Source organism: Dendroctonus ponderosae, unplaced genomic scaffold, assembly GCF_020466585.1.
Source record: "Dendroctonus ponderosae isolate FM_Combo_2020 unplaced genomic scaffold, Dpon_F_20191213v2 Dpon_F_20191213_8, whole genome shotgun sequence".
Classification (NCBI taxonomy): Eukaryota; Metazoa; Arthropoda; class Insecta; order Coleoptera; family Curculionidae; genus Dendroctonus; species Dendroctonus ponderosae.
The window spans coordinates 7,678,087-7,705,749 of record NW_026019016.1 but is presented as its reverse complement, the minus strand read 5'-3'; the positions used below and the strand labels follow the sequence as shown (position 1 = coordinate 7,705,749).

At 32.8% G+C, this 27,663-nt stretch overlaps 4 protein-coding genes and 1 long non-coding RNA gene across 8 annotated transcripts; 2 read left to right on the top strand and 3 right to left on the bottom strand.

The window, feature by feature from the left end:
- The first annotated feature begins 535 nt into the window (after positions 1 to 535).
- On the top strand, positions 536 to 5,158 carry LOC109534532 (probable ATP-dependent RNA helicase DDX20). Its single transcript, XM_019900263.2, has 3 exons — positions 536 to 892; positions 2,101 to 2,274; positions 2,978 to 5,158. The coding sequence occupies exons 1-3, from the start codon at positions 700 to 702 to the stop codon at positions 5,044 to 5,046; spliced, it is 2,436 nt and encodes an 811-aa protein (XP_019755822.2). The 5' UTR covers positions 536 to 699; the 3' UTR covers positions 5,047 to 5,158.
- Positions 5,159 to 6,274: 1,116 nt separating this feature from the next.
- Positions 6,275 to 8,517, bottom strand: LOC109534541. The gene is made up of 8 exons (XM_019900275.2): positions 8,029 to 8,517; positions 7,773 to 7,970; positions 7,457 to 7,602; positions 7,225 to 7,403; positions 7,091 to 7,163; positions 6,974 to 7,034; positions 6,702 to 6,902; positions 6,275 to 6,641 (listed from the first exon to the last, which is right to left on the bottom strand). Exons 1-8 carry the CDS (start codon positions 8,283 to 8,285, stop codon positions 6,500 to 6,502), a joined length of 1,257 nt encoding a protein of 418 aa, XP_019755834.2. The 5' UTR covers positions 8,286 to 8,517; the 3' UTR covers positions 6,275 to 6,499.
- Positions 8,518 to 10,777: 2,260 nt separating this feature from the next.
- LOC109534457 (tubulin polymerization-promoting protein homolog) lies at positions 10,778 to 20,521 on the bottom strand. 3 transcript variants are annotated; one of them, XM_048668966.1, is made up of 4 exons: positions 20,457 to 20,521; positions 12,432 to 12,638; positions 12,143 to 12,337; positions 10,778 to 11,581 (listed from the first exon to the last, which is right to left on the bottom strand). In XM_048668966.1, the coding sequence occupies exons 2-4, from the start codon at positions 12,627 to 12,629 to the stop codon at positions 11,399 to 11,401; spliced, it is 576 nt and encodes a 191-aa protein (XP_048524923.1). In that variant the 5' UTR covers positions 12,630 to 12,638; positions 20,457 to 20,521; the 3' UTR covers positions 10,778 to 11,398. The 3 variants fall into 3 exon arrangements, with proteins under 3 accessions (XP_048524923.1, XP_019755694.1, XP_019755693.1); XM_019900135.2 differs by lacking the exon at positions 20,457 to 20,521 and adding an exon at positions 19,110 to 19,436; XM_019900134.2 differs by lacking the exon at positions 20,457 to 20,521 and adding an exon at positions 14,608 to 14,680.
- LOC125505334 lies at positions 17,511 to 18,590 on the top strand. Its single transcript, XR_007282106.1, has 2 exons — positions 17,511 to 18,095; positions 18,329 to 18,590. It is a non-coding gene; the product is annotated as an uncharacterized LOC125505334 (long non-coding RNA).
- Positions 20,355 to 27,658, bottom strand: LOC109534456 (type 1 phosphatidylinositol 4,5-bisphosphate 4-phosphatase). 2 transcript variants are annotated; one of them, XM_019900133.2, is made up of 4 exons: positions 27,389 to 27,658; positions 21,833 to 22,002; positions 21,565 to 21,774; positions 20,355 to 21,502 (listed from the first exon to the last, which is right to left on the bottom strand). In XM_019900133.2, the coding sequence occupies exons 1-4, from the start codon at positions 27,456 to 27,458 to the stop codon at positions 21,221 to 21,223; spliced, it is 732 nt and encodes a 243-aa protein (XP_019755692.1). In that variant the 5' UTR covers positions 27,459 to 27,658; the 3' UTR covers positions 20,355 to 21,220. The 2 variants fall into 2 exon arrangements, with proteins under 2 accessions (XP_019755692.1, XP_048524922.1); XM_048668965.1 differs by lacking the exon at positions 27,389 to 27,658 and adding an exon at positions 24,023 to 24,056.
- Positions 27,659 to 27,663: the final 5 nt, after the last annotated feature.

Sequence of the window (27,663 nt, the reverse complement as noted above, 5' to 3'; positions counted from 1 at the left end):
TGTAAATTCTCAATTGATCTTTTACATATAAATATATTGATAAAGGAATAATAAAATAGTAAAACCATCAAAGCACGTGTTACATATTTACTACATAGTAACGAATGACCACACTTTTATCTTACTTATTTTACTTATTCTATGACTTTTATTACATTACTTACGCTGTTATCAATCGGTAACCATTTCCAGTGGTAAGTTATATCACCTCAATAAAACTCTCCAAATCAGTTTCATTAGTATTATTAATTTCCTCAGGTATTATGTTACGTTATGGATTTCACAAAAAAAATGTTTGATTAAAAGAACTCACAGTTAACACCATTTAACAATTTCTTTTTCCCATTTAAAAAGTTATCTTATTATGTAAATTAAGTTAATCAGCCTCCCGGCACATTGCCATATTTGCATAAAAACCGTATTCGTAATAGAAAACCGAAAACTAATAACAACTTTCATTGGTCATAGGCATGCTGGTAGGTTTGGAAATACAGTATAATGTAGGTACACGTCTGCTATTTCCGAAAAAACAGTATTTCCGTAATAAATTAAATTTAAATTAAACTTTTTACTCTAAAGACGAACGAAGTAGAGCAACCCTATAACCTCAAACATCAAACAAACTTGTTTATATTTATTTTAGTCGTTTGCTTCTTTAATCTTTAAAGCTGTATTTTCATCGTTCAAGAGAACATTAAAATGGAGAAATACGATAAATTAGCTCATTCATTATCATCTAAGGAACGTTCCAGAGATGTACTCTTAAATGAGAATATTTATTTCTCTTCACTGATTTTGCCAGCTGAAATTCTAAAAGCTCTAACTGATGCTGGGTTTGAAAAGCCCTCACCCATCCAGGTAAAAGCTTTACCAATTGGGCGCTGCGGCCTAGGTAAGAATGTTAATATCTTATTAATAATACATATTGATAGCGGGGGTTTGTTGAGATGCAAAACTTGATTTCGATGGCTTTTATGGGACGGTGCATAATATAAATGATGATTCAACTCGCCCCAATTTGTCAGGTTCTCACAGATAACACATTACGAAAATAATGTGTTATCTATAAAATAAAAAAACAATAAAATAATTTGTTGAAGAAGGAAAGTGATGTATTGAACGTTGCTTTGGACAGTTGAAGCAAATATTTTCCATACAGCAATATAAAGTTCGAGTGAAGCTTGAAAACATTCCTAAACTAATAGTGTGCTGCGTTGTTCTATATAATATTGCAGAAGAAGTGCGAGCGATATTCAACGTTAAAAGTGAAATCCAAAGCCAGGAGGAAATTGGATTTTGGAAAAAGAAACTTTACAAATTTTGCCTGATCGGTATTTTCACAAATCGTGCTTTCTCCTCGGAGCTTCTTCTTCTCTCTCTAGCCTTGCTTCTTCCGCATTCATATTATAACTACTGCAAAGAATGTCTTTTATAATCAACCAGACATCATAAGAAAATATTCTTGTTTAGACTTGTCTAGTGTATCAAGCCGTCTAAATAACGAAGCATTTACTACGAAGCAATAGCAAACCAAACCATTATTCATTAGAAACGAGCAAAAGCTTTTTCTTCTCCCTCCTGCTTCAAAGGAAATGCTCCATTTTTATTCCTGAGACCCATTATGAGTGAACTACTCACATTATTTATATGGGGTGATTAAAAATTGGCGTCATTTTGCTGGATGTGTTATTTGGGAATATTTAGCAAGCTCAGTAAAAAATAGCAAATAAAATAAATCTCCCTCAAAATTAAAATATTTGTAAGAAACCGAATTTTGACAAGATTGTATTTGATTGCACAATTTAAACTACAAAATTACAAAAAACTATAAAAATTACATGTGAAACTAACGAGCAAATATAAGAAGCAGGTCATTTAACTGATGGAACAATAAATTCGCCACTCTCAATTAGTTGAGAATATTCAATGATTCTCAATTTAGGTCGCAAAGCGCTAAAAGAGTGAATTTTCGCCTTATTTCTCGTTTCCAATGCAAGTACTTAGGTTGTGAAAATAAATTATCCATACAAATGCTTCTTTTGCGTAAACGTATAATGTATACATCATAGAGTAACGATTGCTTATGCATATTTTCTTCAGACATAATTGTTAAATCCAAATCTGGGACCGGCAAAACTTTAGTATTCGGAATAATTTCCTTGGAGTCAATCAAATTGGACAAAGCAGAGCCTCAAGTGTTGATATTGGCACCCACAAGAGAAATTGCAGTTCAAATTCAGGATGTAATAAGGAGCGTTGGAAAGTATCATAAAGGTAAGTTTTATTAACCTGCGCCTCTACTAAGAATAAGTCCATCCAACACAATGGGAACAAATGTAAAATATTCCATGTATTTCAATGTATTTATTGTGAAAGGAACATATTTATTTTAAATTGTCGGTCGACAACTGTTAAGAAGAACGTTAATTGGTAGTTTCAAATACGCAAATTTTTCAATTCTGGTATAAACTTTAAGCTCAAGCGAACCGAACATTAACTTTGGTGTGCTACGATGTCACGTTACGAATTTCGGTTTCACGTCTGGGCGCGGCTTAATGTGCTCTACATTTTTGCAGAAAAGCTTGAAATTAGAAAGTTAGAAAGAAGCATAATAATTTGGTTCCAACAAACAACCGATACTAATCTATTACTCAATAACGAGGTTGGCGCTGGACTAAATGCAGCAAACTCTCCACTTACCACAGAATGACAAAGGGATTTTTATTGAGAATATTGAAAATGTTATAAAATAGTGGCGGCTGTTAATGCATTCAAAAAGATCGTCGGCATACAAATTATTGTTGAATAGTAATCACGTTCTGCTTATCCATCAGGTCAAATTGTAACTTATTTGTGTCTAAGACTTATCTACATTATTCGTGCTAAAAAGTCAAGTGTATTTAGAATCATGTGGCAACTACATCATGTACTATGGTTTATTTTTCACATTAGCAATTTAGAAAGTTTGCCTTTCCAGGACTCTCTGTCGAATGTTTTATTGGAGGACTGCCGATTAGTAACGATAAAGCGAAATGCAAAGGCTGCCATATTGCCGTTGGTACTCCAGGACGAGTTAAAGAACTAATTTTAGGTGGAAGCCTATCCATTGAATTTGTCAAGATATTTGTCTTAGATGAAGCGGATAAGTTAACAGAAGATAGCTTCCAGAATGACATTAATGAAATTTATAATGCATTGCCGGATTATAAGCAAATCATTATGTGCAGTGCTACTTATCCACATGAACTGCAAAAGTTCTTAGAACAATACATGCGAAGTCCCGTTATTGTCAGTGTAGAGTTAGAAACACCGTTACTGTTGGGTTTGAGGCATTATGTTAGATTGCAGCAAGTGTCTTCAAATATAGTTGTAGTAACAACCGCAAAAAATCAGGAACTGTTGAAAATACTTTCCGCCGTTCCATTTGTCCAATGTGTAATTTTTGCCAACTATCAAAACCGAGCTGAGACTTTAAGCTATCTATTAAACAAAAATGGGTGGAATTCAATTTATATGTCGGCGGCACAGAAGCAGATTGATCGACTAAGTTCTTTCGCAGATTTTAAAAATGTCAAGCATAGAATTTTAGTAACTACGGATCTATCTTCTCGTGGTATTGACGCTCCCAATTTAGATTTGGTAATAAATTATGATATTCCTGCAAGTGCCACAACTTATCTACATCGGATGGGTCGTGCTGGGCGTTACGGCTCAACCGGCAATTGTATTAATATGGCTTTTACCAGCCAAGAAACTTTATTATTACAAACAATCTTAGGATTTATTGGCGGAGAACATCTATCTATTCCTATTTTGAACGATCGATATGTATTAGACATGAATGCCATTCCAAAGGATAGGTATTTGTTTGGCATTGTTAAAGATACAGCCTTCTATAACAATGAAGTTACTCAAATCAGGACTTGTTTAGTCGAAAACTATAAAGAGAAAAGTGTCAAAAATAAAAAAAAATCAAAACCAGCATCGAATAAACAAATTGCTGTGCCGGATAATGTTGTCGAATCAAAAATAAGTAAAGACGTACATTCGACATTAAATCAGCTTGCTTCTGGTTGCTTTGAATCGAACGAATCTCCATCCTCATCCGCACAAGTTGTAAATAATAATATGCTTAACATAGATCCTCGGCCTGAAACGTCCCTAAAGCAGCAGCAACATGCATTACCAAATCAGAAAGTGCCAAGTCCTAGCTTGCTATTAAAGCAGATAGCAGAAGGAGGCGATGTTAGTAGTAACTCTTCCTCAAATACCAGCAAAGACAAGATATTTGCCACTAATAAAGCTTTAGTAAATGTGGCTAAGATGTTATGCGACATAGAAGTTTCCAGCGAAGATTATACTGACTTAGAGACTTACCTTTGTTCAAATAAAAGGCAAGAGAATTTAGAATCCAAACCTGATCAAACAAATGGACTGGGCCAAGGCATTTGCTTAGAAAATATATTTGGATTAGCCTACAAGTCTCAAATATCAGCAGCGGAGGAAAGGTGGCAAAACTATCTATCAGATGAAGAAAAAAAGAAATTGTCACCGGAATACCAAGAAGCAATGAATATATCAGAGGACTCTGGGAATCAGGATGAAAATCCCGATAATCAGAGCTATGATGAAGACTACGATTTTGAGGTAGAGAAGGAAATACAAGTTAACTGTGAGGTAGATGTGGATGATTATAGTTTTATGAAATGGATACCCGTTGAACCACAGAAGACAGCATCCGAAGCTGTGCAAAGCAATAGTGGCCAAGAAGTGGCTTTACAATCAACTGCTAGGATTAATACGTGTGAAGTACCAATGAGTACAAGGAGTTACGATCCAGTTTCAAACGAACATACTCATTATCACAATCAGTACAGTCAGTATTTTAATCATAGCAGTTCAAATTTGTGGCAGAACGGATTAAGGTTTCAAACGATTGAGAGTTTTGATCAATGGTTTTATAATGATTGGGAACAGCAGCTGGCCACAGTCAGAAACTTTGTTCAAAATAAAATTTACGTGGAAGAAATGTCTCATCATGACTGAATCGTTTTTACTTATTTTTTACATGCGTGTATATAATTTTAAGATTAGTGTTTACATAATATGATAAGATGGAAATGAAATGCTCTTTTATCAAAATAAAATGTTTTTCTAATTACTTTTGTTTTACTATGAAAATATTCTCGGATATTTTCAAATAAATATTTTAATAATGAGCTCAATGTGTAAGTGCAGGTTTGAATGACATTTTTGTCTATTAGAATTTTTTCACAATTTGCAATTACGTATCTTCGGAGCTAAATACTTATACTTTAAACATTAAAATTGTTGAAATGAAACTGACTGGAATCGCAATTTATATTTGGCAAAGTTTAACTTCTTTTGGTTTTTGTCGTAACAATTTGGTAGAGTTACAAACAGTTAGATTTTACCGAACATGAAGCAAAATACAAAAGAATTGAAACTTCAACTGACTCATTTCTATTCATTTATTTGTATTTTTGTTGTAATTTCCTAAAAATATTTAATAATTATTTAGAATAGATTTTTTTTAGTACAAGACAAGTATTTTTATTCTCAACGTTCGTTTTTCCGGAAAGGCCCAAAGAGTATGATTCAAGTATTCTTGATGATCAAGGCATGAACAACATGTAAAACATATTTTAAAACCAGCAAATTTTTCAATGTTTAGTGCAGAAAAAGTCCCTAAATATTTATTTATTGATAGAATATTTATTGTTACTATAATTTATTGATGGAAGAAGGTAGTTTGGGTAAAGTTTGAACTTTTGGTAGAATTTGACATTATATTTACATATATTTTTTTAAATGATGCTATTGACTGCTAAACAGGAGTCTGAAATAAATAAATAGGTGTGTCTGCTTTTTGGAGGAACAGTCTCGGGGAATGTGAAATAAATAGTGCCTTAATCTTTTAGTCTGGAAGATTGAAGTGTTTGTGACATTAAATCGAATCTTATACGCTTTTTTATGGACACTTAAAACATTTTTGCATTTTTTTTAAGTAGCTACAAATCTTTGATTCACATATTTGAATTATCAGCCGATTAGAATGCTTGTTACATTTAGGATTTTTTTGGTAAACTTTTTTTAGGAAATTGTTGAAATGTGAATTAATCTTCTTAATTGCAACTGACTAGCGTTCGGTTTCAACAAACAAAATCGATTGTTTGGAAATTCAGTAGCACGCAGCATTATTAGTCAGTTTTACTCATTTACTATTTTGATAAAAAAAACGATTTGGAAAAATTAAAACGACAATTTTTTTATTGAAATTCATTTTTAACTTACTTTGTTATATTTATTTCCGAACCTCGTATATTATGTAGTGAAAAAAGATACAAAAACCAAATTAATTTCATATTTTCCCTGAATGAAGTTATTTTTTATCAAACGTATGGATAGTTATATAAATGCACCGAGATCAAATAAATAAGAGAAGTATCTACAGTTATGTCTGCTGGTTACATTTGCGTTATTGTTTATCTTTCACAAACATACATGGATAAACCGATTTGCAATTTGCTTTTCCTAAACCAAATATGATTGCCTGAAGACCCTCAAGTTTGGACACGAAATTGTGCGTGAGCTTTTCCGATAACCAGCTAACTCCAAAACTACAAATATTTAATGTTGATATTAATTTGAAACATAATTTTCTTCTCTCGGCAACGTACCTCCACCAACCCATGAATAGTTTTCCCTTTCCATTGATGAATCGGGAATATTTTGTTGCATTGCATAGCGCATATCTGAAGCATTGGCCTTTGTCTTTAGGAGCACCTAAAGCAGAATCGAAAATACTTAGTATTTTTCTAGCTAACTCATTTGGTGTCTCAGAAGTTAATGGCGTCGAATTGTTCGGTTCTTTAATGGATCTAGAAGCACACATCAAATCAAATTGTATAAGTCACGTAGATATAATTTCTGTTATAAATATATTACCTACCTGAATTTGAATTCATCAGATTCCATAGAATCAGTTACAGTTCCATGTGGTTCGTATTCGTCTGCAAAATATACCAATAAATCACAATTAAATTAAACTGGAAATTAATGTTGTTACCTGCATTGATCTCAGCCGGGCTCAGATTAAGTGCTACGATTCTGGTATTTGCTGTGGTTGTCTGTTGATTACTCTTCAATTTGGCAAAAATCAATTTTAATTATCGGATTTTTATTCGATCTCATCTATCTTACCACTGCAGATATGCACATCATCAAATGCACGATGAACATTCCAAAGGACAAATACGCCAATGCGGTGAGAGCAATTTCAAAAATATCGGCTATTTTGTCAGATTTGCTGTAAGATTGTTCGACTTCTGAAGTATGATATATAGTGGGTTGCAAAAAAGCCCCATGAGTGGCTATGTAATCTGCAAGAACTTTTCCAATTAGACTGTACTAACTATTCCTGATTAGCCTGAACCTCCGTGATATTGATGGTCGAATTTGGTAGAAATTTGCTGGTTTTTATCCGTGTTAACTGCGTTGTCTTTTGCTGATTGCAAGTCAGTATCCATTAGGTTGTTTATGCTATGATGATGTCTGTATAAGTCGTCGAGAGTTGCACTTCTACAAGACATGTTAAGTTGATATGCAGAGCGTCTGATAAAATATCTCATTAATTCTTGAGTACCTCAAGTAAAAAAAGTTTCTACTGAATTTTTAAGGATTTGAAAATGCATTCGCTTTCAGTGGATTCTTACTTATTTCACTTTTCTTATTGTTATTGTGGCACTCACTTTCTAAGCCAGTCTTCATAGCTTGATGACCCTTGATCTGATAATAGGCTTGATTTTATCTTATCTTTATGGGTTACATCATTTTCTACATTTTCTGGGTCTGATCCTCCACTTCTTCGTTCAAATGCGGTTTTGGACATTTCCGATACGATCTGATTGGCAACATATTTCGTGCAGTGATACTGATTTAACATTGACCTATAATTTTGCATTATCTTAATATATTGCAATACATACATGTTTTTTTATGGTGTACCTGTGAAACGTCATAGTAGTTAATGCATCATCAATAGTTCCATCCATAACTTCCATTCTGTTGTCTATTCCATTAAAAGTTTTATTGGCAACATCTGTATCATAAACATCAGCCCCCACTTTCTGTAGGAGAGTTGCAGGCATCCAATTCAAAGAGAGTATATCGTTTAAATCAAGGCAAACATTCGCACGTCCAGCACACAATTCGGGAAACACTATTGAAGAAATTAGCACAATTTTTATCAATTGAGAAATCATTCTTTCTGCCAAGAGCCAAGAGCTGCAAACATTTTTAGTTCTAAGCTACTTTGTATTTAATATTACCGTTAGTGTCTGATTAAGGTGATCGTTGGGGTTACTAAGCGGAAAATTTCTTGGTTTTTCGTGCGTGTCACCCTGCATAAGTAAGCAAACTGTGATGTTTGGAGCAAAAATAAAGTAACATTGGAACAGTTTTTTAAATACTTGGAGCTTAATTGGAAACCCATTAAGGATAGGTTTTATAAGTGGCCTGGCTTCGCTCAATTACCCCGTTTAAATATAAAAAATGCCTTCTAAGAAATATTTAAAATTGCAAATTGTGTTAAACCGCCGTCAATAGACCCAAATAGACTGACTTCTGAATATTATGGGAAATCAGGTTTTTGTACGGAATGAAAATCAATGTCCCAACGGTAAGTGGACTGTTTCAATATTTGTTTATCAAAAACTTGTAACAGGTTATACAAGATCCTTAGTTCTGAACTAAAAATATTGTCTAAATCCCTACATTCTAAATTTGCGTTGAAGCAAATTCTTCGAAAACGAACATGTTTAATAAAATACATTAGATGTATATAATATTTACCAGTTTTCCATATAATGAAAATATTTTTTAATTGCTGGTAACATTAAATCAATAAAAATTGAGCAAAGTTCTGATTGTATAGTTCTGATTAGTGAAGACGTAGACATACATCACTAAACGCAAAAACATGTTACCTAGACGTAGAAAAAAAAATTGAAAGAGCTGTTTGACCGAACAGGTCACTTCTTCTATGCCAAATGAGAAAACCATTCAAAAACTTTTTCAATCTGTTTGGATCGTTTTTCAGACACATTATTTGCCGCAATAATCTACACAATTAAGTGTTTAATAAATTTTTAGTATTTAAAATTGGAAACTATCAACTATAATATACATACAGTAAAAATATAAAAATATCAAACTATAATCGATCATTAACAAAGTTTGTGGAAAAAGAAGTTACGCAAAAACAATTTAATCAAATGAAATGAGTCTAAAAGTTTAGTTTTTTACCGAAAAGCTGTCCGTTTTATTGATAGATGGAACAACGCGCGAATTATTTTGATTTTTTCAAAAAACAAATTGTTCTTTTCTTCGTATTTTTTCAAAATAATTGAGTGTCGTTTTTAAATCATTATGCTGATACATGAATTACATTTTACAATCAGTTAATTTTGCTTTTACCTCAGTATTTATTCAAATTTAAAGTACCTACTTTCCATTAGATTTATCCATTGAAACAACATCTTTCATTCATATCTATTCATTCAAAAAATATCCTTTTATTATTATTATTATTATTATTATTTTCAATTTAATTAAAGAGTATACATATATATACTAAACATATTTATTATTATAATTATTTTATTATATTATTTAATAAATATTGAACAAAAAATAAAGAACTCCTGAAAAGTGAAAAATGTATTCGTTCATCTGTTATTAGCCCATCCTCGTCCACTCCTGAACGTAGGCCTCTTCCAATTGTCTCCAGTGTAGTCGATCTTGGGCGGTTTGGATCCAGTTTTCCCAGTCTCCTTGTCTAACTACTCTTTTTATGGGATTTTTTCTGTGTTGAGGTTTTCTGTTATATTCACGCGAAAAGTAGCATTCTCGTAGCAGTTTTTTTTATCAGAGTAATGTTTAACAGTGAAACAAAACCAAAAAACAATTTGCTTGTAGGCAAATTTAACCAGCGGCAACAACCAACAGTTTCCAGTTTACATTTTTCTGAAAATTTGAATGAAACACTGGTCACAATTTTGGTATGTTCAACATTGTTGAATGGAAATGAGAAAAACTATTCAAATTTGCCATAAATAAACCGACAGGACCATATTAAAAAATAAAATTGATCATTTCTGGGAAACGAAACATCGAGGCAAAAAAGTGATTAGGTGTCTTCACGCCGGCTTGAATTTACTATGAAGTGTACTCGATTTTGCTCCAGCTTAGCTTAACGCAAAAAATATAATATTGAATTTCAATTTTTTATATGGTTTGAACCAATTTTAAACCCAACTGGTATCGTAATTTGCTTAAAAATTATCTGGGCACATATGACAAGAAGAAATAAAAAATTTCGAATTAAAGGTTTCTTCTAGCACTATAAGTATAATGAAAGCATTAATTAAGCAAATCAATAGAATATCGATTCTAACAAACGAAAAATATAAAAATTTTATTCAAACGTTGAAACAAAATATTGAAACTATTTTATTTAAAATAATTTTTAATCCTGTTACTGTTCACCTATATTATTAGCGCCACTACTATGCAACACTTTGGCTTGTGTGTTTTTGTATTTAAGCCTCATCAGTTTTAACAAACTATTGTTTATTGTTTTTCGCCCCTTCGTTTTATTGATTGTGTTCCGCCGAATAACAGGATACTTTTAAATTGAAGGAAGTTGCCTAAATAATAGGATTTAGCGTGTTGGTGTTGTGAAAGATAAATAATCTACAACAAACTTGAACAAATCATTTGTTTGTTTATTTTATTGTCTTTTAATAAATTAATATAAATTTCACATTCTACATACGAGAAGGAAAGTAAAAATATTATTCTTTACCTTATGCTAATTAAGTTTGGAGTTCGAAATAGACGTGGTATACCTAAAATATATAGCTTTTGATTTAGTTTACACCAATTCAGTTAGAGCAACATTGCACTAGACTTTTGTACGATCACATTTACTATCATATTATATGATACATAGACTTTTAATGAAATAGACTGGAGGAAGTGTGCAGTTTTATTTAAAAGAATGGGTCACATTCCAGCACAGCGTACCTTAATTGTAAGTGTCTAGTGAGTTTAACATTTTTAAACGATCGTGAAAAAATATAAAACTAAAACTACGCAAAAATCTCTAAACGAGTACAACCGCTTATAATTATCTAAATAAGTACTTGACATATCAAAAACGTTCTATTTAAACAAACTCTTGTGCAAAGGAAAACTGGAAGCTCCATTGGAAGCAGACACGAGTACAAATATTTGAATATAAGTTACTCATTTCTCGAGTATAGTGCACGGTGTAAACTTAAGCATATATTTTTTAATAAATATGGTTTTTCTTTTATTCTTTTTTCTCATAGCTGTCTTTGTTTTGATACCCACTGACATAACCGGATGAATCAACAAGGTCTTTTCGTCCAGCAATGCCTTTGCCTTTTCCGGCTTCATCAAATCTCTGTTTGTGCGTTCCTGTGAACTTTGAGGCATCGGTCAATCTATTAACTGTGCTGGTATTTTTCACATTCTAAAAAATAAATTAATTGTTTATACTAAAATTGATCAGTTCTACCTTATTAAATTGGTTTGAGTAATAAATACAAAAGGCAATTGAAATATTTTTATCTTTGATTTTCAACATTTTATATTTATTTAAGTATACATGTAGACATCCTTGAATTGATTGACAATATCTTAGTTCAGTACATGTTCTAGAGGTCTACATGTTGATTAAAATAAAATGAAAAGCTTGACGTATTGGATAATCCAATATTAACACTGGACTTCTGTTTATCTTTGGCGTATTATATAATTTCTTCGATATATTTAAACCGCGTGTTTCTATGTTTTTTACTTCATACACTACACACTTTCTAATAAGCATTTTATGTAAGTTTAAAAACAAAAGTGAGTTGTTTCGAAAAAAAACTGTTAGTGGATAGTTAATAACAAACTTAAAATTTTGTCAAGATAGCACTCATTTTAATCGATCGTCAGTGCGTTTTTCTGCAAATCTGAATTATCATCTTAAATTGATAAATAACCATTTAGTTTATTGGGCTATTATGATTTGATTATGGATGCTTACCCCCAGTCCATGATGGCCTGGTTGTCCACAGTTCGTCAGTTTTGATTTAATGTCGGCTACTTCAATTTTTTTGCTCTTGGCGAGATCTTCCAAAAACTTCTGGTAGTCTAAAATGCCTACTTTAGTCGATTTCAGCTTTTTGAAAGCGATTCCGGTGTCTGTCGTCGTGATTTTCTTTCCGTCGATAACTTTGGCCTGGAATTACAAAAAAAACTATTATTAAATTACGTCTTTTTAAAGTCAATTCTATAGCAAGGTGGCAACGGTTTCAAGTAATTTAATCTCTTACTTGCTTCATCCATTTGTCACTGTTTGATAAAGTTATTTGTCGACCATCCGATTTTGGGTCGCCAAACTTGGCAAACGTTTTAAATTGCTCGGTGAATGTTAGGGAAGATGGGGTAGACGGTCTTTCACTTTCCGCTTTCTCCCCTTCCAGACTGAGATTTTTCAATTCCCCAGAGGGAGGTTGGGGTGAATCGCTCATGATTTATTTCTGAAATGGTACAAGGAGAACATTTACCCACGACATATTTTTTATGTCTACATATTTTAGGTAGATCTTAATATTGAATCTTATACATCGTCTTATATAATGATAGATATGATAGAACTTTACAGGAATTTTTATTATTGCGTTTATGAATGTGTATGATTTTATCTCCGAAATGAGTCGCGAGGTGGAACTTTCTAATTTATTTTAAATTCCAGGTAAAATTCATTTATTTTTGACGATTTCCTTTTTTTCTCGACGTCTTATGCGAGCTTTAACGTCGCGAATATTATGCAAAACATCATTTCTATTGCGTGCTGTATGACTAAACTGCTATACGAATCCAAGATGTAGAAATTATTTTTATAAGTGATGACTTTATTTCAACAAAGAAAAAGTTTGGCCCCACATTTCGTAGACATCGTGCGTACAAGCTTTATACAGGGTGATGCACAACCTTATATACATACATACATATACACAGCGCTACAGCGCAGGGGCGTGTAGAGGACCTCAAAACAAATCGAGTTTCCATTTAAGTTTTTTTTCTCAGGCCCACAGTTAACGAGATACAGGGTGTCAAAGTTTAAAAGAATTTTGGTATTTTCTCTTTAACTCCTAGAGTTTATGAGATATTTTGCTCAAATTTTTTATGTAGGCTAATGTTTAGATCCTCTACCCGTAGGTAGTTGTGAAAATTTACAGGGTATTTTTTTCTAGAGGCATACCCCTTTTACCCCCCCGAACTTTTTTGTGGTGCGTCACTGACTTCGACCGAACACATTTTTGCATTTGTTATTCAATTTACGAATTTTCTGATCTTTTGCAGTTTTTTCGTATCTGTCTTCGTTTTCGAGTTATTTGCACAAATATAAGTTCATCTAGGGTTTCTGGGTGATTTTCTATGCATTTTTAAAATATTTTTTTTTGTGTCCTTTTATTTACATTTTTCTGTGAAAGCTTCAAGTGCAAGTTGAAGTTAAAATAGGGATGGCTGACGAGTTAACTTTAAAATATATAATTTTTTTTTCTTTTATTTAATTTACAATAATTGAGGTTGATCGGCTGTAAGCTAACCGAAATAAAAATACACAAAAATGTAACAAATATTTCAATTTATTATGAAATTAATTTCTTTCAGAAAAAAATGTGAACAAAAAGACGCAAAAAAATATAAGAAAATTCATGGAAAATCACCCAGGACCCACCCTACATGGACTTATATTTGTACAAATAACTCGAACACGAAGACAGACACGAAATAAACACTTAAGCCCAGAAAATTCTTAAATTTTAAGAAATTCACAAATTCGTTCGGTCGAAGTAAGTGGCGCACCACAAAAAAAGTTTGGGGGGGAGCAAAGGGGGTATGCCTCTAGAAAAAAAACACCCCGTAGATTTTCACAACCAGTCGCCTTACCTACAGACATAGGGTCTAAACATTTGCCTACGTTAAAAATTTGAACAAAATATCTCACAAACTGTAGGAGCTAAAGAAAAAATACCAACATTTTTTTGAAACTTTAACACCCTGTATCTCGTTAACCATGAGCCTGAGAAAAAAAACTTAAATGGAAACTCTGCTTGTATTGAGCTTCTCTACACGCTCCTGTTCTGTGTCCATAAGGTTGTGAATCACCCTGTATATAAATAAAGGCGCGTCTAATAGCTAATAATATTGACGCTTCGAAAAGAACCGCCAAAATAATAAGAGAAAAATAGAGGGCTCTAATTAGGAAATTACAGACATTAATATTAATATATATTAGACATAATCATATCGTAAAAAGTAGCTGGTTTCGAATGAAAAATGTGTCGTTGATCTCTGATCGAATGAGCTACCGATTGAAGATGACACCACCCAAAACCTCATGAATAATAAAGCTATTTAAATTTTATTAAAATAGCAATTATCACACACGAATTGAAAGAAAAAAATAATTCTTAAATGTAACCTATGTTTTTAACTCACTTCTTTAATCACATGCACTTTAATATTCAATAATAACATATCTATACACCTAGGTACTTAATCCATTTAAGATAGCAAATCCTTGGAGATAAATTGGTATATCTATATTTATTTGTGAACGTGTAATGAAATTGTATATACAATTGGTAGCTTTATTTACTTAGCGATATGATAATAATATTTCTTGTTACGCACTCGTCAAAATGGTTGTATTGCTCGGTGTAACATCTGCATAATTTCTAAAAATAAGATTAAAATTATTTAACCATCATAGTTCTTCATTCTTAATAGATATAGTATTTATATTGCACTAAACAATAATTGTGAAAAGTGTATAAGATTTGCAACTAACCAACTTGTTTTCCAGATTATCTTTGTTTTCTTCAAGTTGAAAGTGTTGATTACGCGAATCTTAAATAAAAACTCTGTGTAATTACAGATGGTTAATTGATTTTCGACTATTTTGATTAGATGAAAACGGCACATTTAATAATGAATTATTGTGTATTAAATTTCAAATTTGGAGTCGTATATCAGATTTAAACCAAATTTTTGAAAAGTATCATTATATTAATTAAGTAGGTAGGTACATATATTCCGTGACATGTTTTGGTCTTCAGAAAACTATACTAACATTTTTATTTTGTACACTTTTGCACAAACATTTGGTCTAAACGAAGAAAAACATATATCAAATTGTATTCAATCTAAAAAGTTAGTTAATAAGTTTTAAACAGTTTTGTGGTTTCTTATCTTACCTTTCAAACAGCCCGTTTTTTTCAATATTGTTCAAACAAAAGCATTTTTTCTTCCTCAATTTCGTTCTTAAATAAACTTCAAGTGATGTAAGCCAAATATTGTTCAACAAATTTAGTTTATAACGAACTATAAACATTATATCAGTCGATGTTCTTTTGCCTATTTTAACTTAAGTGCTTTGTTTATTTTTGTGTACACCATGACATTCTAATTATTAATATTTAGTTAATGAATATCTGATACAGCCAATAGTGTGTAGAAATCGTTTTCAAACTGACTAGGCAACGGGGTTCAGTTGTTCCTAAATAAAGAGTTTCGCTTTAATTGCTACATTTATTGGTTCTTATTTACAGCCACCTACTGTCTATATTTTCATTAATTTAGCCTTAATAATTAAAGTTTTAATTGCATTCGGCCTACTTCTCATAATGATTGAGCGATATTTTGCTGAATAGAAGAATTAATAGCTGATTGTTGGATATTATCCTGAATATTTAAGTTGTATAGCCTATCATATTTAGAGCCTCGAAACAGCAAATTATCTTTAAGGGGTAGCTCCAATGTAAATCTATCTAAATCAAATTTATATGACTTTATAATAACATATTATTATAGTTATTACAATAACCATAATTATTACAATACATTTTCAAGTGTTTCCATTTAAGCTAAAACAAAGAAACTGGAATAATTAAAGCCAAAAATATTAAATTCATACGTAAATGTTACTGCCAACCTCTGCTCTACTCTTAATTCCAAAATGGTTTTATGGCTATAAACAATCATAAAAAATTGCTATTTACGAGTATGCAAATACTGGAAATATCTAACATGACTTAAAAACAATAACGAGCAGTTTTGCAAAAATGTGGCTTTTTGGTATCTTTGAAGAACACTAAGAGAGAAAAATTGTGGTAAAATGGAGAAACTGTTTTTTTATAGACAGGTCAATGCTGTTTTGAAATCGATTGATATTCAAAGGTTTTGAAAATATATTCGTTAATCTTCAAATTTATTCGTTTTGGAATTTTCAATCAATTTCATTCAAATGCATTTATATCTTTCTAAAATCGTTATAAGGTGAATTTTTGTTAGCTTTTTGCTTCGGATTTTTAATCACGATGCTTCGGTCCTGCATATTATCATTAACTTATGTTTCCACTGATTTTATTCATTCGGAGAGTTGTCATTATTTTCTCTTCTTTGCCTTTGATATATTATCATGTATAGAAAGGTTTCCGACTTCCAATCCACATTGTGGACATTAATGCATTAATTGTGGACAAATTATAGTCCATAGCCAAGCGGAAAATCATTCGAAAAGATAAAAACCAGTGTGTGTTTTCATTTTTCCTTTAATATTTTGGGATATGGGATGGAAAAAAAAACGATTTTTTTATCCCATCCTTTTTTCTTATCCTTTTTATCGTTTACCTCGTTTAACTATTTTTCTATTCCATATAATTATGAAAAAGTCTCTATTAACATGTTCACCCAATTTATTTGAGAATAGGTACAAATTGGGCCAAATTTAATGATTAATATTTCCTTGTCTGAGATTTCTGATAAAAATGTTGCGAAGAAAACTTATATAAAATAAAGTAAGAGATCTTCTCAAAATGCTGTTGAATACACGGGGTTCTTCGAGTAAATCATCAGCTAGAAACTGTGCTTGGAAAATTGCAGAGCCGTTTACATATTGTATAAACGCGACTTAATTATCCACCATCATTAGGTAATTGTTTAATAGTGATAAAACTATATCCCCGTTAATTTACCAAATAAACATACTAAAATTTTAACATAAAATTCCTTCAAGTATCTCCTGTTATCTCTTGCGTTGCTGTGGTGAAACGATACAGTTTTGTTTTGTACACAACATTCTTGAGGTGCTTCCATAACTAATAATCCAGTAGGAGCGATAACTGCTCAGATCTCATAAAATTCCTAAGAACCCACTGATCCATTAAAAATTGAAATTGAGCTTTATTACGACTAGAAGATATTTAATAACCTTTCGATGATTTGGCTTAAGGCATGTGAAATGATATATTAAATTAACATTATTTATTTCATACAAAACACTTTGTATGAAATCAATGGCAGTGTGAGGCCAGCAATGAAGCAAACGCACGTAAAATTAGTAATGATCATTTAATTTATTCTAAAAGATTGTTTAGTGACCTCGATAATTATTCGACTGTTGGCATTTATCGCATACAGGTCGGCGCATTTTTTTCAAATAAAATATTCTCAAATTTAGTAATTTTTCCGTTGCTTCAATTAAAACTTTCATTCGACCAAATGCAATCAGTAGAAGTGGAATACAAAGCAGAAAAAACATGTTTTCTTTGTATATATTATTTGCCAAAGTTCAGGAGGTGATGATAGTTCCTTTTCAACATACAGGGTGCTAAATAATGAAGTTATGCAATAATTATGTTTATTTGTTTTATCGAAACGTTTATATGCGTCAAAAATCATTAGTCAATGGCTCATGTAATTCTGAATTACCGTTTCATTAAGTCGTCCCTTCCAGGAAGATGGAACACAGTGGATTTAATTTTTTATCTCGAAAACGGAGCGAAATAACGAAAAAACTTAGAGACATAAAAGTTGTATTCCAAGTCCCTAAATCCTAACAAAGTGGAAACAATTTAAATAAATCAGTGGTCCGCATTTTATTCGTGAAAAATCTTGACTATTAAGTCCTCAGAGACGCCACTAAGGTAAGAAACTTTTTCTTATTCAACGCCCTGTCCGCTGTACAGAGATTATTGCCGGACCTTTAAAAACTTTTGTTGAAAATCAGCTCCTAAAAATTGGCTACGTACTTAAATAACCCATTATATAATAAAATGCTCTTCTTTAGGGGAAAAGTCTTCTACAGCGTCCAAAAGCACCGAATATTTTGCCACAAAACCTTTACTTGTACCTAATGTTAAAATTGCATCGTTTTTAGCGCATACCGTAAACCAGTAAATTATATGGATTGATTGTGATTTCTGAAAAAACAGCCTGCCGCTGACAAACTTAGGACTTTTTTTGGAAAATTTACCGGAAAAATAGCCGGAATGGGACTCACAAAACATGCCAATTATCTTATTTCCATCGCTACTGCTACATAAAAAACTTAAGTAAACTCTTGTTTAAAACCATAGGTAAATTGTAGTCGGTTATCCATTCGATTAGCGGGTTAGAATTAATTGAATGTTCGATATGAATGTTGTTTTGCTATCCTATACAACTCAAACATCATCACAGTAACGGAGCAAGATGATATCATTCCTGTAAATAGCCCAGTGCCCGTGCCCTATTTTCTCTTCCTGAGGGAAACCAAGAGGCATTTCACAGAAGCATGCGCGTTTTGATTGATTTATTCAATATAGGTTCACAAAGGGCCGTTTTAGAAAAGTAAATAAAAAATGTACTTGAAAATACATTAATTTAAGTTAATAAACATGTAAGAGCGGATGTAAAAACGAATATTATATCAAATATTTTATATGCGTCAATTATTTTCGATATTAAAATGAGATATTCCAAGTAAATTCGTACTCTGAAAAAAAGGAAATCTGTTATTTATGATTAGATAAATATTTTTAAATGCTATATTAATGGGAAATCAAAGCACTTTGGAATTAGACTTTCCAAAAATACGCCGAAGGTGAATAAATCAGCTATAAATAAGTGTTGTATCTAACAGCAAATTGAAAATTCAAAATGCTTTTCCAAATATTTACCTTGCAAATGAAATCCACGAAATTCGTTGGCGAAAATAAGCGTAGTTTTTGAGAATCTCACAGGATTTAACGCGCCGATGTGCGAGAACGAACTGAACGTTGTGGATAATTTTTGCGTTCGCGCACGTTTTCGCTTTTCGGGTGTTTCCTGTATTATTCTAACTTGGTTTATTACATCATTCACTTTACACACGATGTCATCACCAATATTTAATTTATAAAACATACAATGGCCTGCTAGGCTCTAGGTTAATGTAAAACAGTTCAATTGATCGAATCTGCCTTGAAAACTAAATGATAAGCTTGCAATAGTTGTGAAAGATCACGATTTATATATTTACGAAAATATATTTGTTTAGTAATAAGTGCAACTTAATAACAAACTAAGTGTATTGTTCTAATAATTCCCTTTGTTTTCCAAATAAATAGATTCTATAATGACTTTAAAAGTATTGGATAAAATATATTTAAACCAAATGTCCAATTTTATGTTTAGTTTTATAATTAAGCTATGATTAATATTGTTCGTTAAGTCTTATTAAAAATCTGAATATATCGTTATAATACAATAGTATTTTGCTGAAAAACGAATGGTGAAGTCACTTGAAACTGGTGGAAAAGAATGTCTTCCCTGCAGTTCACAAGCACGAGTGACTTGCATCCTCAGAGGTTTTTCGCTCAAAATATCATCGCTTGTCCAGTTGTCGGCTGATAACCTTTCGGGCGAAAATACCTTCAAAAATGCAAGCCACTCTTGCTTGCGGAACGTCAAGAAGAAATACTTTTTTCGACCTCCGAAAAACTCACTCATTATATATATCCCATGGCTGCGCAAGCCGATGTAATAAATCGCTAGATCATGCTTTGCTTTCGAAATCCGCGTATGAACTTCAGTTCCTTAAATACGAAGTCGAAACATTTGGGATATTTTTAATCCCACTAATAAAGCTTCAACATGTCTATTTTCATCACATTAATTTCGCAAGTTTAAAAGCAAGTGTTGCATAGGATAAAATGTAACAAACTGGATGAAAGTTTGTAGTTGGGTCTCGGGTTACCGAATTTTTTATTTTTCAATGACAAATACCAAAAAATATAGTTACAAAACTCCTACCGCACCCTTAATTATATGTTCTATCTATTCAATAGAATTTTTGGGAAATAAAAATCAGATAAACAGTGTCAACTCATGTTTGCAATAACTCACATTTCATATAGGAAACGCGGGCTAGTTAAACAGAAGCGCAAGTTCTAAAATATATTTTATTAAGGTCGAGTAGCATAATACATTATTTCTTACGCATATGCAGCTAATACATTTTATTTATAATATATGGTTTTACTTACTCTTAAAAGAACATTTGTTTTCGTAATCTTGCTTCAAACAGGCAACTAATAATAACTGGATATTGAGTTGAATTCGGGCACCAATAACTGGAATGTTTCCTTGGCAAATTCACATAAAGCTGCCAGAAAAACAACATTTATAAAATGAATTTGTACAACTAAATAATTAAATCTTAAGTAAAATCAGTATATCTTATAATTTACGTTATAAAGGATTACACAAATTCAGTTGTCAAAACAGATAATTGATTATTGAATTTCCGAATGTTTATTGAAGTTTATGTTGAAATATCAGAACATGCTTACATTATAGTTCAAGATATGGGCTTAAAAAATAACCTTATTAAGTTTCCTGAAGCTGCATTAAACAACGTATTTAATACTCAAGTCTGTTTAAGAAAAATCTCGTAGATCACTGTAATGTAACTCTAAGGATTGTGGTTCGAATCACATCTTTTCAGCGTTCCTTTTCTATCGTTTTAATGTTAATCTGATTGCTGCATGCCCAATGCTGCATTAACACTCGAAGAAATGTTGGGTATTCAATCAAATCTATTTATTTAACTCAAACTGACCCAAAACATTATTAATAATCCCCCAAATTCTTAAATTAAAATTCACAGCAAATCAATGCACATATGAACTACAATAATCAGATCGCAATTTATGTTTACACTTACAGGGCTATAAAAATGGTACTTTTAAACCCACATCTATAAAACTTATTGAACTATATTTACATCACATCGAAAAATCCAAGGGAATTACATAGGACCTTCGATAATGCTAACTTTCATAAAGTAGTAATATACACTTCGCACAAAGAAAATGGCTGCTAGAAGAAAGGCTCCTACATATGTGACATAAATTCCGCTATGGGTTTTTGCAAACTTATAAGTGCCAACTGTTACCCCGATTCCAAGTGCCAATAAGACTATTGTTAGAATGAAGAAGATATTACCACGTCCCCGAGAATAATCTGGACCAACTGAGGAAACCTTATGACAATTAGGGCAGCGAGCCAAAGCGTTATTCAACGTATTGAACTGAAAACACAAGAATAACAATATAATAAATGCGACAAAGAAAACTGGGAACATATACTTACTAAGAATGTATCCTGACAATGACCACAAATGACTCTGCACATCCCAGGCATGGATGGAACCGGAGGAGTTACGGGACTGGGCGCTAAATTGATAATGCGTTTGCAGTTTGGCCGGGGACAAGCGATTCTTTGTGAAGAACTTTTGCAGATCAGAAGACAATTGCATGGACATCTAACATATTTCTTACCAGGCGGTGCATTTCTGATCGGCTAAACATTGAAAACATTATTACACTAAACATTCAAATGGGTTACATCTTATGCTTACAGTAGCTTCGTTACAATGGGCACATTTAACTACATGTTGTTCCCGTTTGCCGGAAATGTCGATCATAGATTGGCACACGCGGCATGTTACCATTGGAACGCCTTCTGGAGCTTGGTAGAATGGTGGAGGCAACTCATCTGGACCAATGGGGCTAACCGTCGCTTGGCCCGCTGAAATAAGACAATTGTGTTAATTATATCAATATGCAGTTTATTTCGTGCTAAGTTTGAACATGATTATTGGAAATAAGGTCTAAATAAGACTCAGTCAGTGATTTCAACGATGATAAAACACATTTCAATGCTACTAAGTGTATTTTCTGATGCAACTTCAACTGAAATCAGTGTTTGCCTTACAAACCCCCTATTTTTACCGACTTTTTAATAGTCTATAGAAAGTTACTGTAAGGATTTGACTTTTTATATCGCAAGTAAAAACATTTGGTTTAAATATTTTTTCCGGGATTTTTCTATTAATTCCCTTGAGTGAAATCAAGTAAGTTGATCGAATATATTGTTTGATTTTTCTTCTGAATATGTCCAGGTTACATCGCAAATGCTGTTTAGCGATCTTTTAGAAGCAAACACGTAAGCTTTAACGCTAACACAGGGATATGAAATTATTGAAAAAATGCAAAACGATTTGAAACAGTGGCGTTTGCCAATGAAGGAGTATGCTTAAATCTACCGTTTAAATAATTATGCAAAATGGTCTGCTTAATGTAAATCCGGCTCACGAAGGTGTAGAGAAGAGAGAAAATGTTCTTTAAGTGAGCAAATTATTCAAAAAAGACAAAAACTGGAAAACGAGTTTTGACGTTTTATAATTTGGAATTCGATGCTTTAAGAAAATACTTTACTTTGAAGACAAGTCGCCCGTTGGATTAGTACTGAAGTATAACATCTGATGCTTCTGCGGACAAACTTGTTGAATGCGATATAATGTAAAGGTCCTTCAAATCAAATGAAATTAAATTAGTTTTTATTTCTGCCTTCTAATAACAGTTCAAAACTTCCACTTATAGAGACAAGGAGTCAACTAATTCTTAAAATACCAATACAGACAAATAATCAAAATGCATTTTGCCGTTTCCATGAGCCATTTTCCATTCCAGAAAGTAAAGTTTTATTTTAATTAATGTACATCTAAATTGTTGCTAGCGTTTATGATTTTCCTACAAAATTTCTCACATTTCGATCATTTGTTCTAAGGGGATCATTATCTTTGTAGGTCCAAAGTGTACTTATGTATGTGGATTTATGAGAGTACCGTTTTCACACATCGTACTGAAATAACAGTTTTTAAAGGGGCTCTTCTGAGCGGAGGCGTTTTAAGGGAGGGACAAGCAGGTGCTCGAGAAAAACATATAATTGCGTATTTGCGTACACATATATTAATTTTGCAAATGCAGGACGCATGAATCAATACACATACTCGTTAACAATTATTCCTCATAAAATTAGATGAATTAGAAACTAAAGCAACAAATCTCATAAAGTTTATTCGAATGATTTGTAAAATGACTTATTAATAGAATAGAGAAAACTGACGAAAATATTAAAGAGCATAAAAAATATGAATAACCAACTATGTTAGATGAAAGATTATCTGCGATGACGAGAATAAAATCATGAAAAAAATATTCTTAATTGTATCATAATTCACCGGGTGATTCAAAATTGGCGTTCTGGAGGTGTTGTCTGGGGGTGTTTTGGGAGGACAGGAAAAATAGTAAAAAAATAAATTGTTATTAAGAACTAAGATATTTGCCAAAAACTAGATCAGAAAGATCGCAACAATGTTTTTCAAGGTAATCTACCTAATTAACATTACGCAAATACCTGTACGGATTTGTGCCAGTTTTTCATTTTAAAAATGAATTCAATCCTACAGTAAAGCATAGATGCATACAGCCACCGTATACAGGATGTTAACACTTGAAACAAGCAAGTCAGATGTACAGGGTGATCGCATCTATGTAGCCCTTAGGATTGGACTTTACTTTAATAATTTTTTTAATGTGTTTTAGCTTAAAAGTTACAGGCGTTTCAAGTCAAAGAAAATGACCCCTAAAAAATCGCGTGAACGGGGATTAGATCAGGTACTTCATGTGCTTCGCAAAATGTGTACTGTAAACATTGAATTCGAGATTTAAAAAGTTGTTTTTTTGACTGCTGTTGACAATACGACCTTGTTTGTGTAAATCCATTTTTATGCACTACAAAAACGCAGCAAGCACCGATATTGATATACATATAAATTAATGTTATATGTGAAAAATGAGTCACATAACATCAGGCCCGTCAGGTGTGAACGCTAGATGGAACTGAAGAACATTTCAATGGCAACTAATTCCAATATTGCCACGTCGTCATATGCTTCATGCAAATAGCTTCGTTCAATTAGACAATAAAATCCCATATGGAAAATATTCTATATGTAGCAACATATTAATATTATATTAGGCGAACGTGAGGTTAGTGACTAAACGTCTATATCAGGGTTTCCCAAACTTTTTCTATAATGGAACACTTTGCAAACCCAGAAATTTTAACGGAACACTCAGTTTACTTTTAAGTTGTTTTCTATTATATTTTTTATTATTATGAAGACACGTTATTAATTCAGTAACTGTTTTCAAACATGTTAAATATGCCTACAATATAATATGACTCGCTTTTTAATGTAAAGTAAAAGATCTATAAATGTGTTTACCTTTCCAAATTATCTTACTTTAAATAAGTGAACACTTCTGGGAAATTACATTATAATTATAAAACTATTATAATCGAATCTGAGTAAGGGACAGATCTGATAAAAAAAATGAATAAAACGGAACGGAAAATATCAATAGTACACTATTTAAAGTTGGTGCATCAATCATTACAAGTTCAAAGCATCCCAATTTTTGTCAGATGCTCCAGAGCCCCGCATTTTTCTTAGATATTCATGTTAATTGAAAAGGAACCAAGCGCCAACTAGGGCTACGTACGTACAGTGTAAGTAAAACTTTCTAATACAATATCATGAAATCTACAATGCATCTTCCAAATATGTGTTAGTGTTAGATCCACATTCTTTGGAATAATCTACGAAGTCTTTCATGTGTTTTATTCTGTGACTACACGTGCGAAAGCTAAGCTTTGGTGTAATAATGTCTTATTACACCGCATTTTCAAATCTCTGTCCTAAGCTCTCGTTCGTGCCTTATTGTGGTTGGCCAACTATCCTCGCATATTTTGTCGTCCCGGGCGTTGTTGGACGCTAGTTTTTCTTTTGAGGTGAGTCCACATTGCTTTGGAACATTTGTTTAATTTGGAAATGATTGTGTCGGAATATTGCCTTTTCTGCTCGCAAAGCTCGTGAAGTTTGCATTACTTACAGTTCGGATATGGATGAAATTTGCATGCCCAGGACTGCGACTACTTAACTAGAAACAAACATTCGCCAAATCGACATCAATTGAACTCGCGAGCATGAATGAATCATGTATATACATAGGAATATCATCCATATCCGAACCCCAAACATAAAAGCAGAATGTGGACACATATGTTTGGAAGTAAAACACTGGGAGCACGCAAAGTAATGTTCCCAAAACAGGAAAGCGCAATTGTAAGCATGAGCAGAAGGAAGAACAGGAGCAATGTGGATTCATTTTATCGCTACACGACTGAACAATTGAAACTCGCCTTTCAGGCGCACGAACATTACAAACTTAACTTTTTTATCATTCGCGTTCGCAGTTTTACGCGCTTCACTGCTTGCGAGCAATGGGCATGTTGAACCAACTGAACATCCTAATGGTGCGTCCAAAGCTAACCAGATGAGCCCGAGTCGAGCTTGATCCGCAACAAAATTCCTTTGATGTTTAGTCAAAACAACGCCTCAGGCTCGGCTCGTCAGGTCTGGACACACCATAATAGTTGTGACCACAGACTTTGGTTGTTTTACATGGTTTTGTATAGGTCGACCCGTGCGTTCAAAAACTATAGTGTATAGTGTCTGTCTGCTTTCGTTCTGGTGTCTATTTTCGTTCGTTCCAAATTTCTTGCGAACAGATATTTTACCCGTACTTACCGTTAAAACTGTTCGTTCCTAAACCGTAAAGTGTGGGCAATGCGCGTTCAGTCTTGTACTACAGATTTATAAGATTTTTTCCTGTTTGTTGAAAATTTAATTCCTTCAGTACTACGACAGTGAGTTAAAATCCGAAATGTACTTTGAATTAATTGCGAAACTTAGTCTGGATACAACGGAAAGAATAATGAGAACGATCGAAATGAAAATACGAAGAACCATCAAGGGTGTTACCCTCAGGGACCGAATAAGAAGCCTGCACATCAGAGAAGAGCTGGAAATACAGGAATGGTAAGATGGGTCAGAACACACAGGAAGTGCTGAAGAGGCCTGAGGCTGAGATGTGGAGAGAATGCCAGATGACAAATGGGCAAAGTGGGCCAAGTCGCAAAAATGAAACTCGCGAAGACCGGTAGGAAGACCCCCCAAGAGATGGTATGAAAGCTGAAGCTCAGCGTCGCAGGAGTCCCGAAAGAAGCTAAATGCAACTGACTAAGGACTAGTTCCTATTATAAGAAGAAGACGATTTAGGTAAAATCACCCTTAGCATTTCCTGGACACCCTGAATTGTTAATATGTCTCGTGTAGTATCGAAGACAACGTTTTTGTAGAAATTTACAATAAATCGCAGATGCAGCTTCACTTGTTGCATCATGGTGTTGCCTATCTATACCGAGATAAAATAATGGCACTACTGCGGCCGCCCGTTGCCAGTTCGAGTACTAGATTAGCACTAAAAACAGCTAAACTTATGACTACGTTTTGAAACAGAGTAATGAACATACTAGATTCTTAAATAACAAAACATCGTTTTTAGAGTCATTCATTATAGTACCTTTTTTCATAACTAAACTTATTTAAGTATCATACTTTGCATGTAAATCTAAACTGAAAACGATATGTAATTCCACTATTCGGGCTTCAATCTCATATTAACATTGAACACGGCACAATATTCCTTACATCTAAAGTTAAATCTTGTATAAACACCGAGATAAACACACTATAAGCACTCTTTTGGTTCGGTAGGTAAATATATAATAATTATTTTTCCTGTATACTCCCAGTTATGGTCTGTTGAGTAAAACCGAATATCAATATGCCTAAATAAATATGGTTCGTCCTGGTTAGACAATAGAGCGTGTGTCATGAGTTCAAAGGGCTTTCTAATGGAAAGATCCATTGGTACTAAAATTCCAATATTGTAGGATGCTCACAATACCATTTCCTGACGTTAAGAACTAATTAGTAGCTACCTATGTATATTAAAGCCGAATATTGCTTATTAAATGCATGCTATCATATGTTGTGTGAGTGCTACCAAACCCTTGATGATGATTACCCGAAGCTCCAATATGCTAGACATAAATAAAGCATAGTAATGATGTGGATGTTAGCATTTTTGATCAGTTATTGCAATTCTTTTGTGCCTATTAATGGGGACCTGTTATTATTCTCAATTTAATGAGCACTGACCTGCAAGATTCCTGTTATTATAAGCGATGCTTTCTTGGGCCAAAAGCGGTTGTCTCTCGTTTTCACCCATTTTCTCTTCTTCAGCGCACGAAAACCCACCAGCAGGATATTAATTTGCCCTTTTTTACTTTTTGATAATGTTCGACGTCAATCAAACCATAACAACTTGTATTTATGTTTGATTAAAATGGGGATTCGGGCAGGGGCACTGTCATTGCAACAGGGTTGCCAAGCCAATAAGCGACGTCTATCCAAAACTTAAATTAGGGTGCATA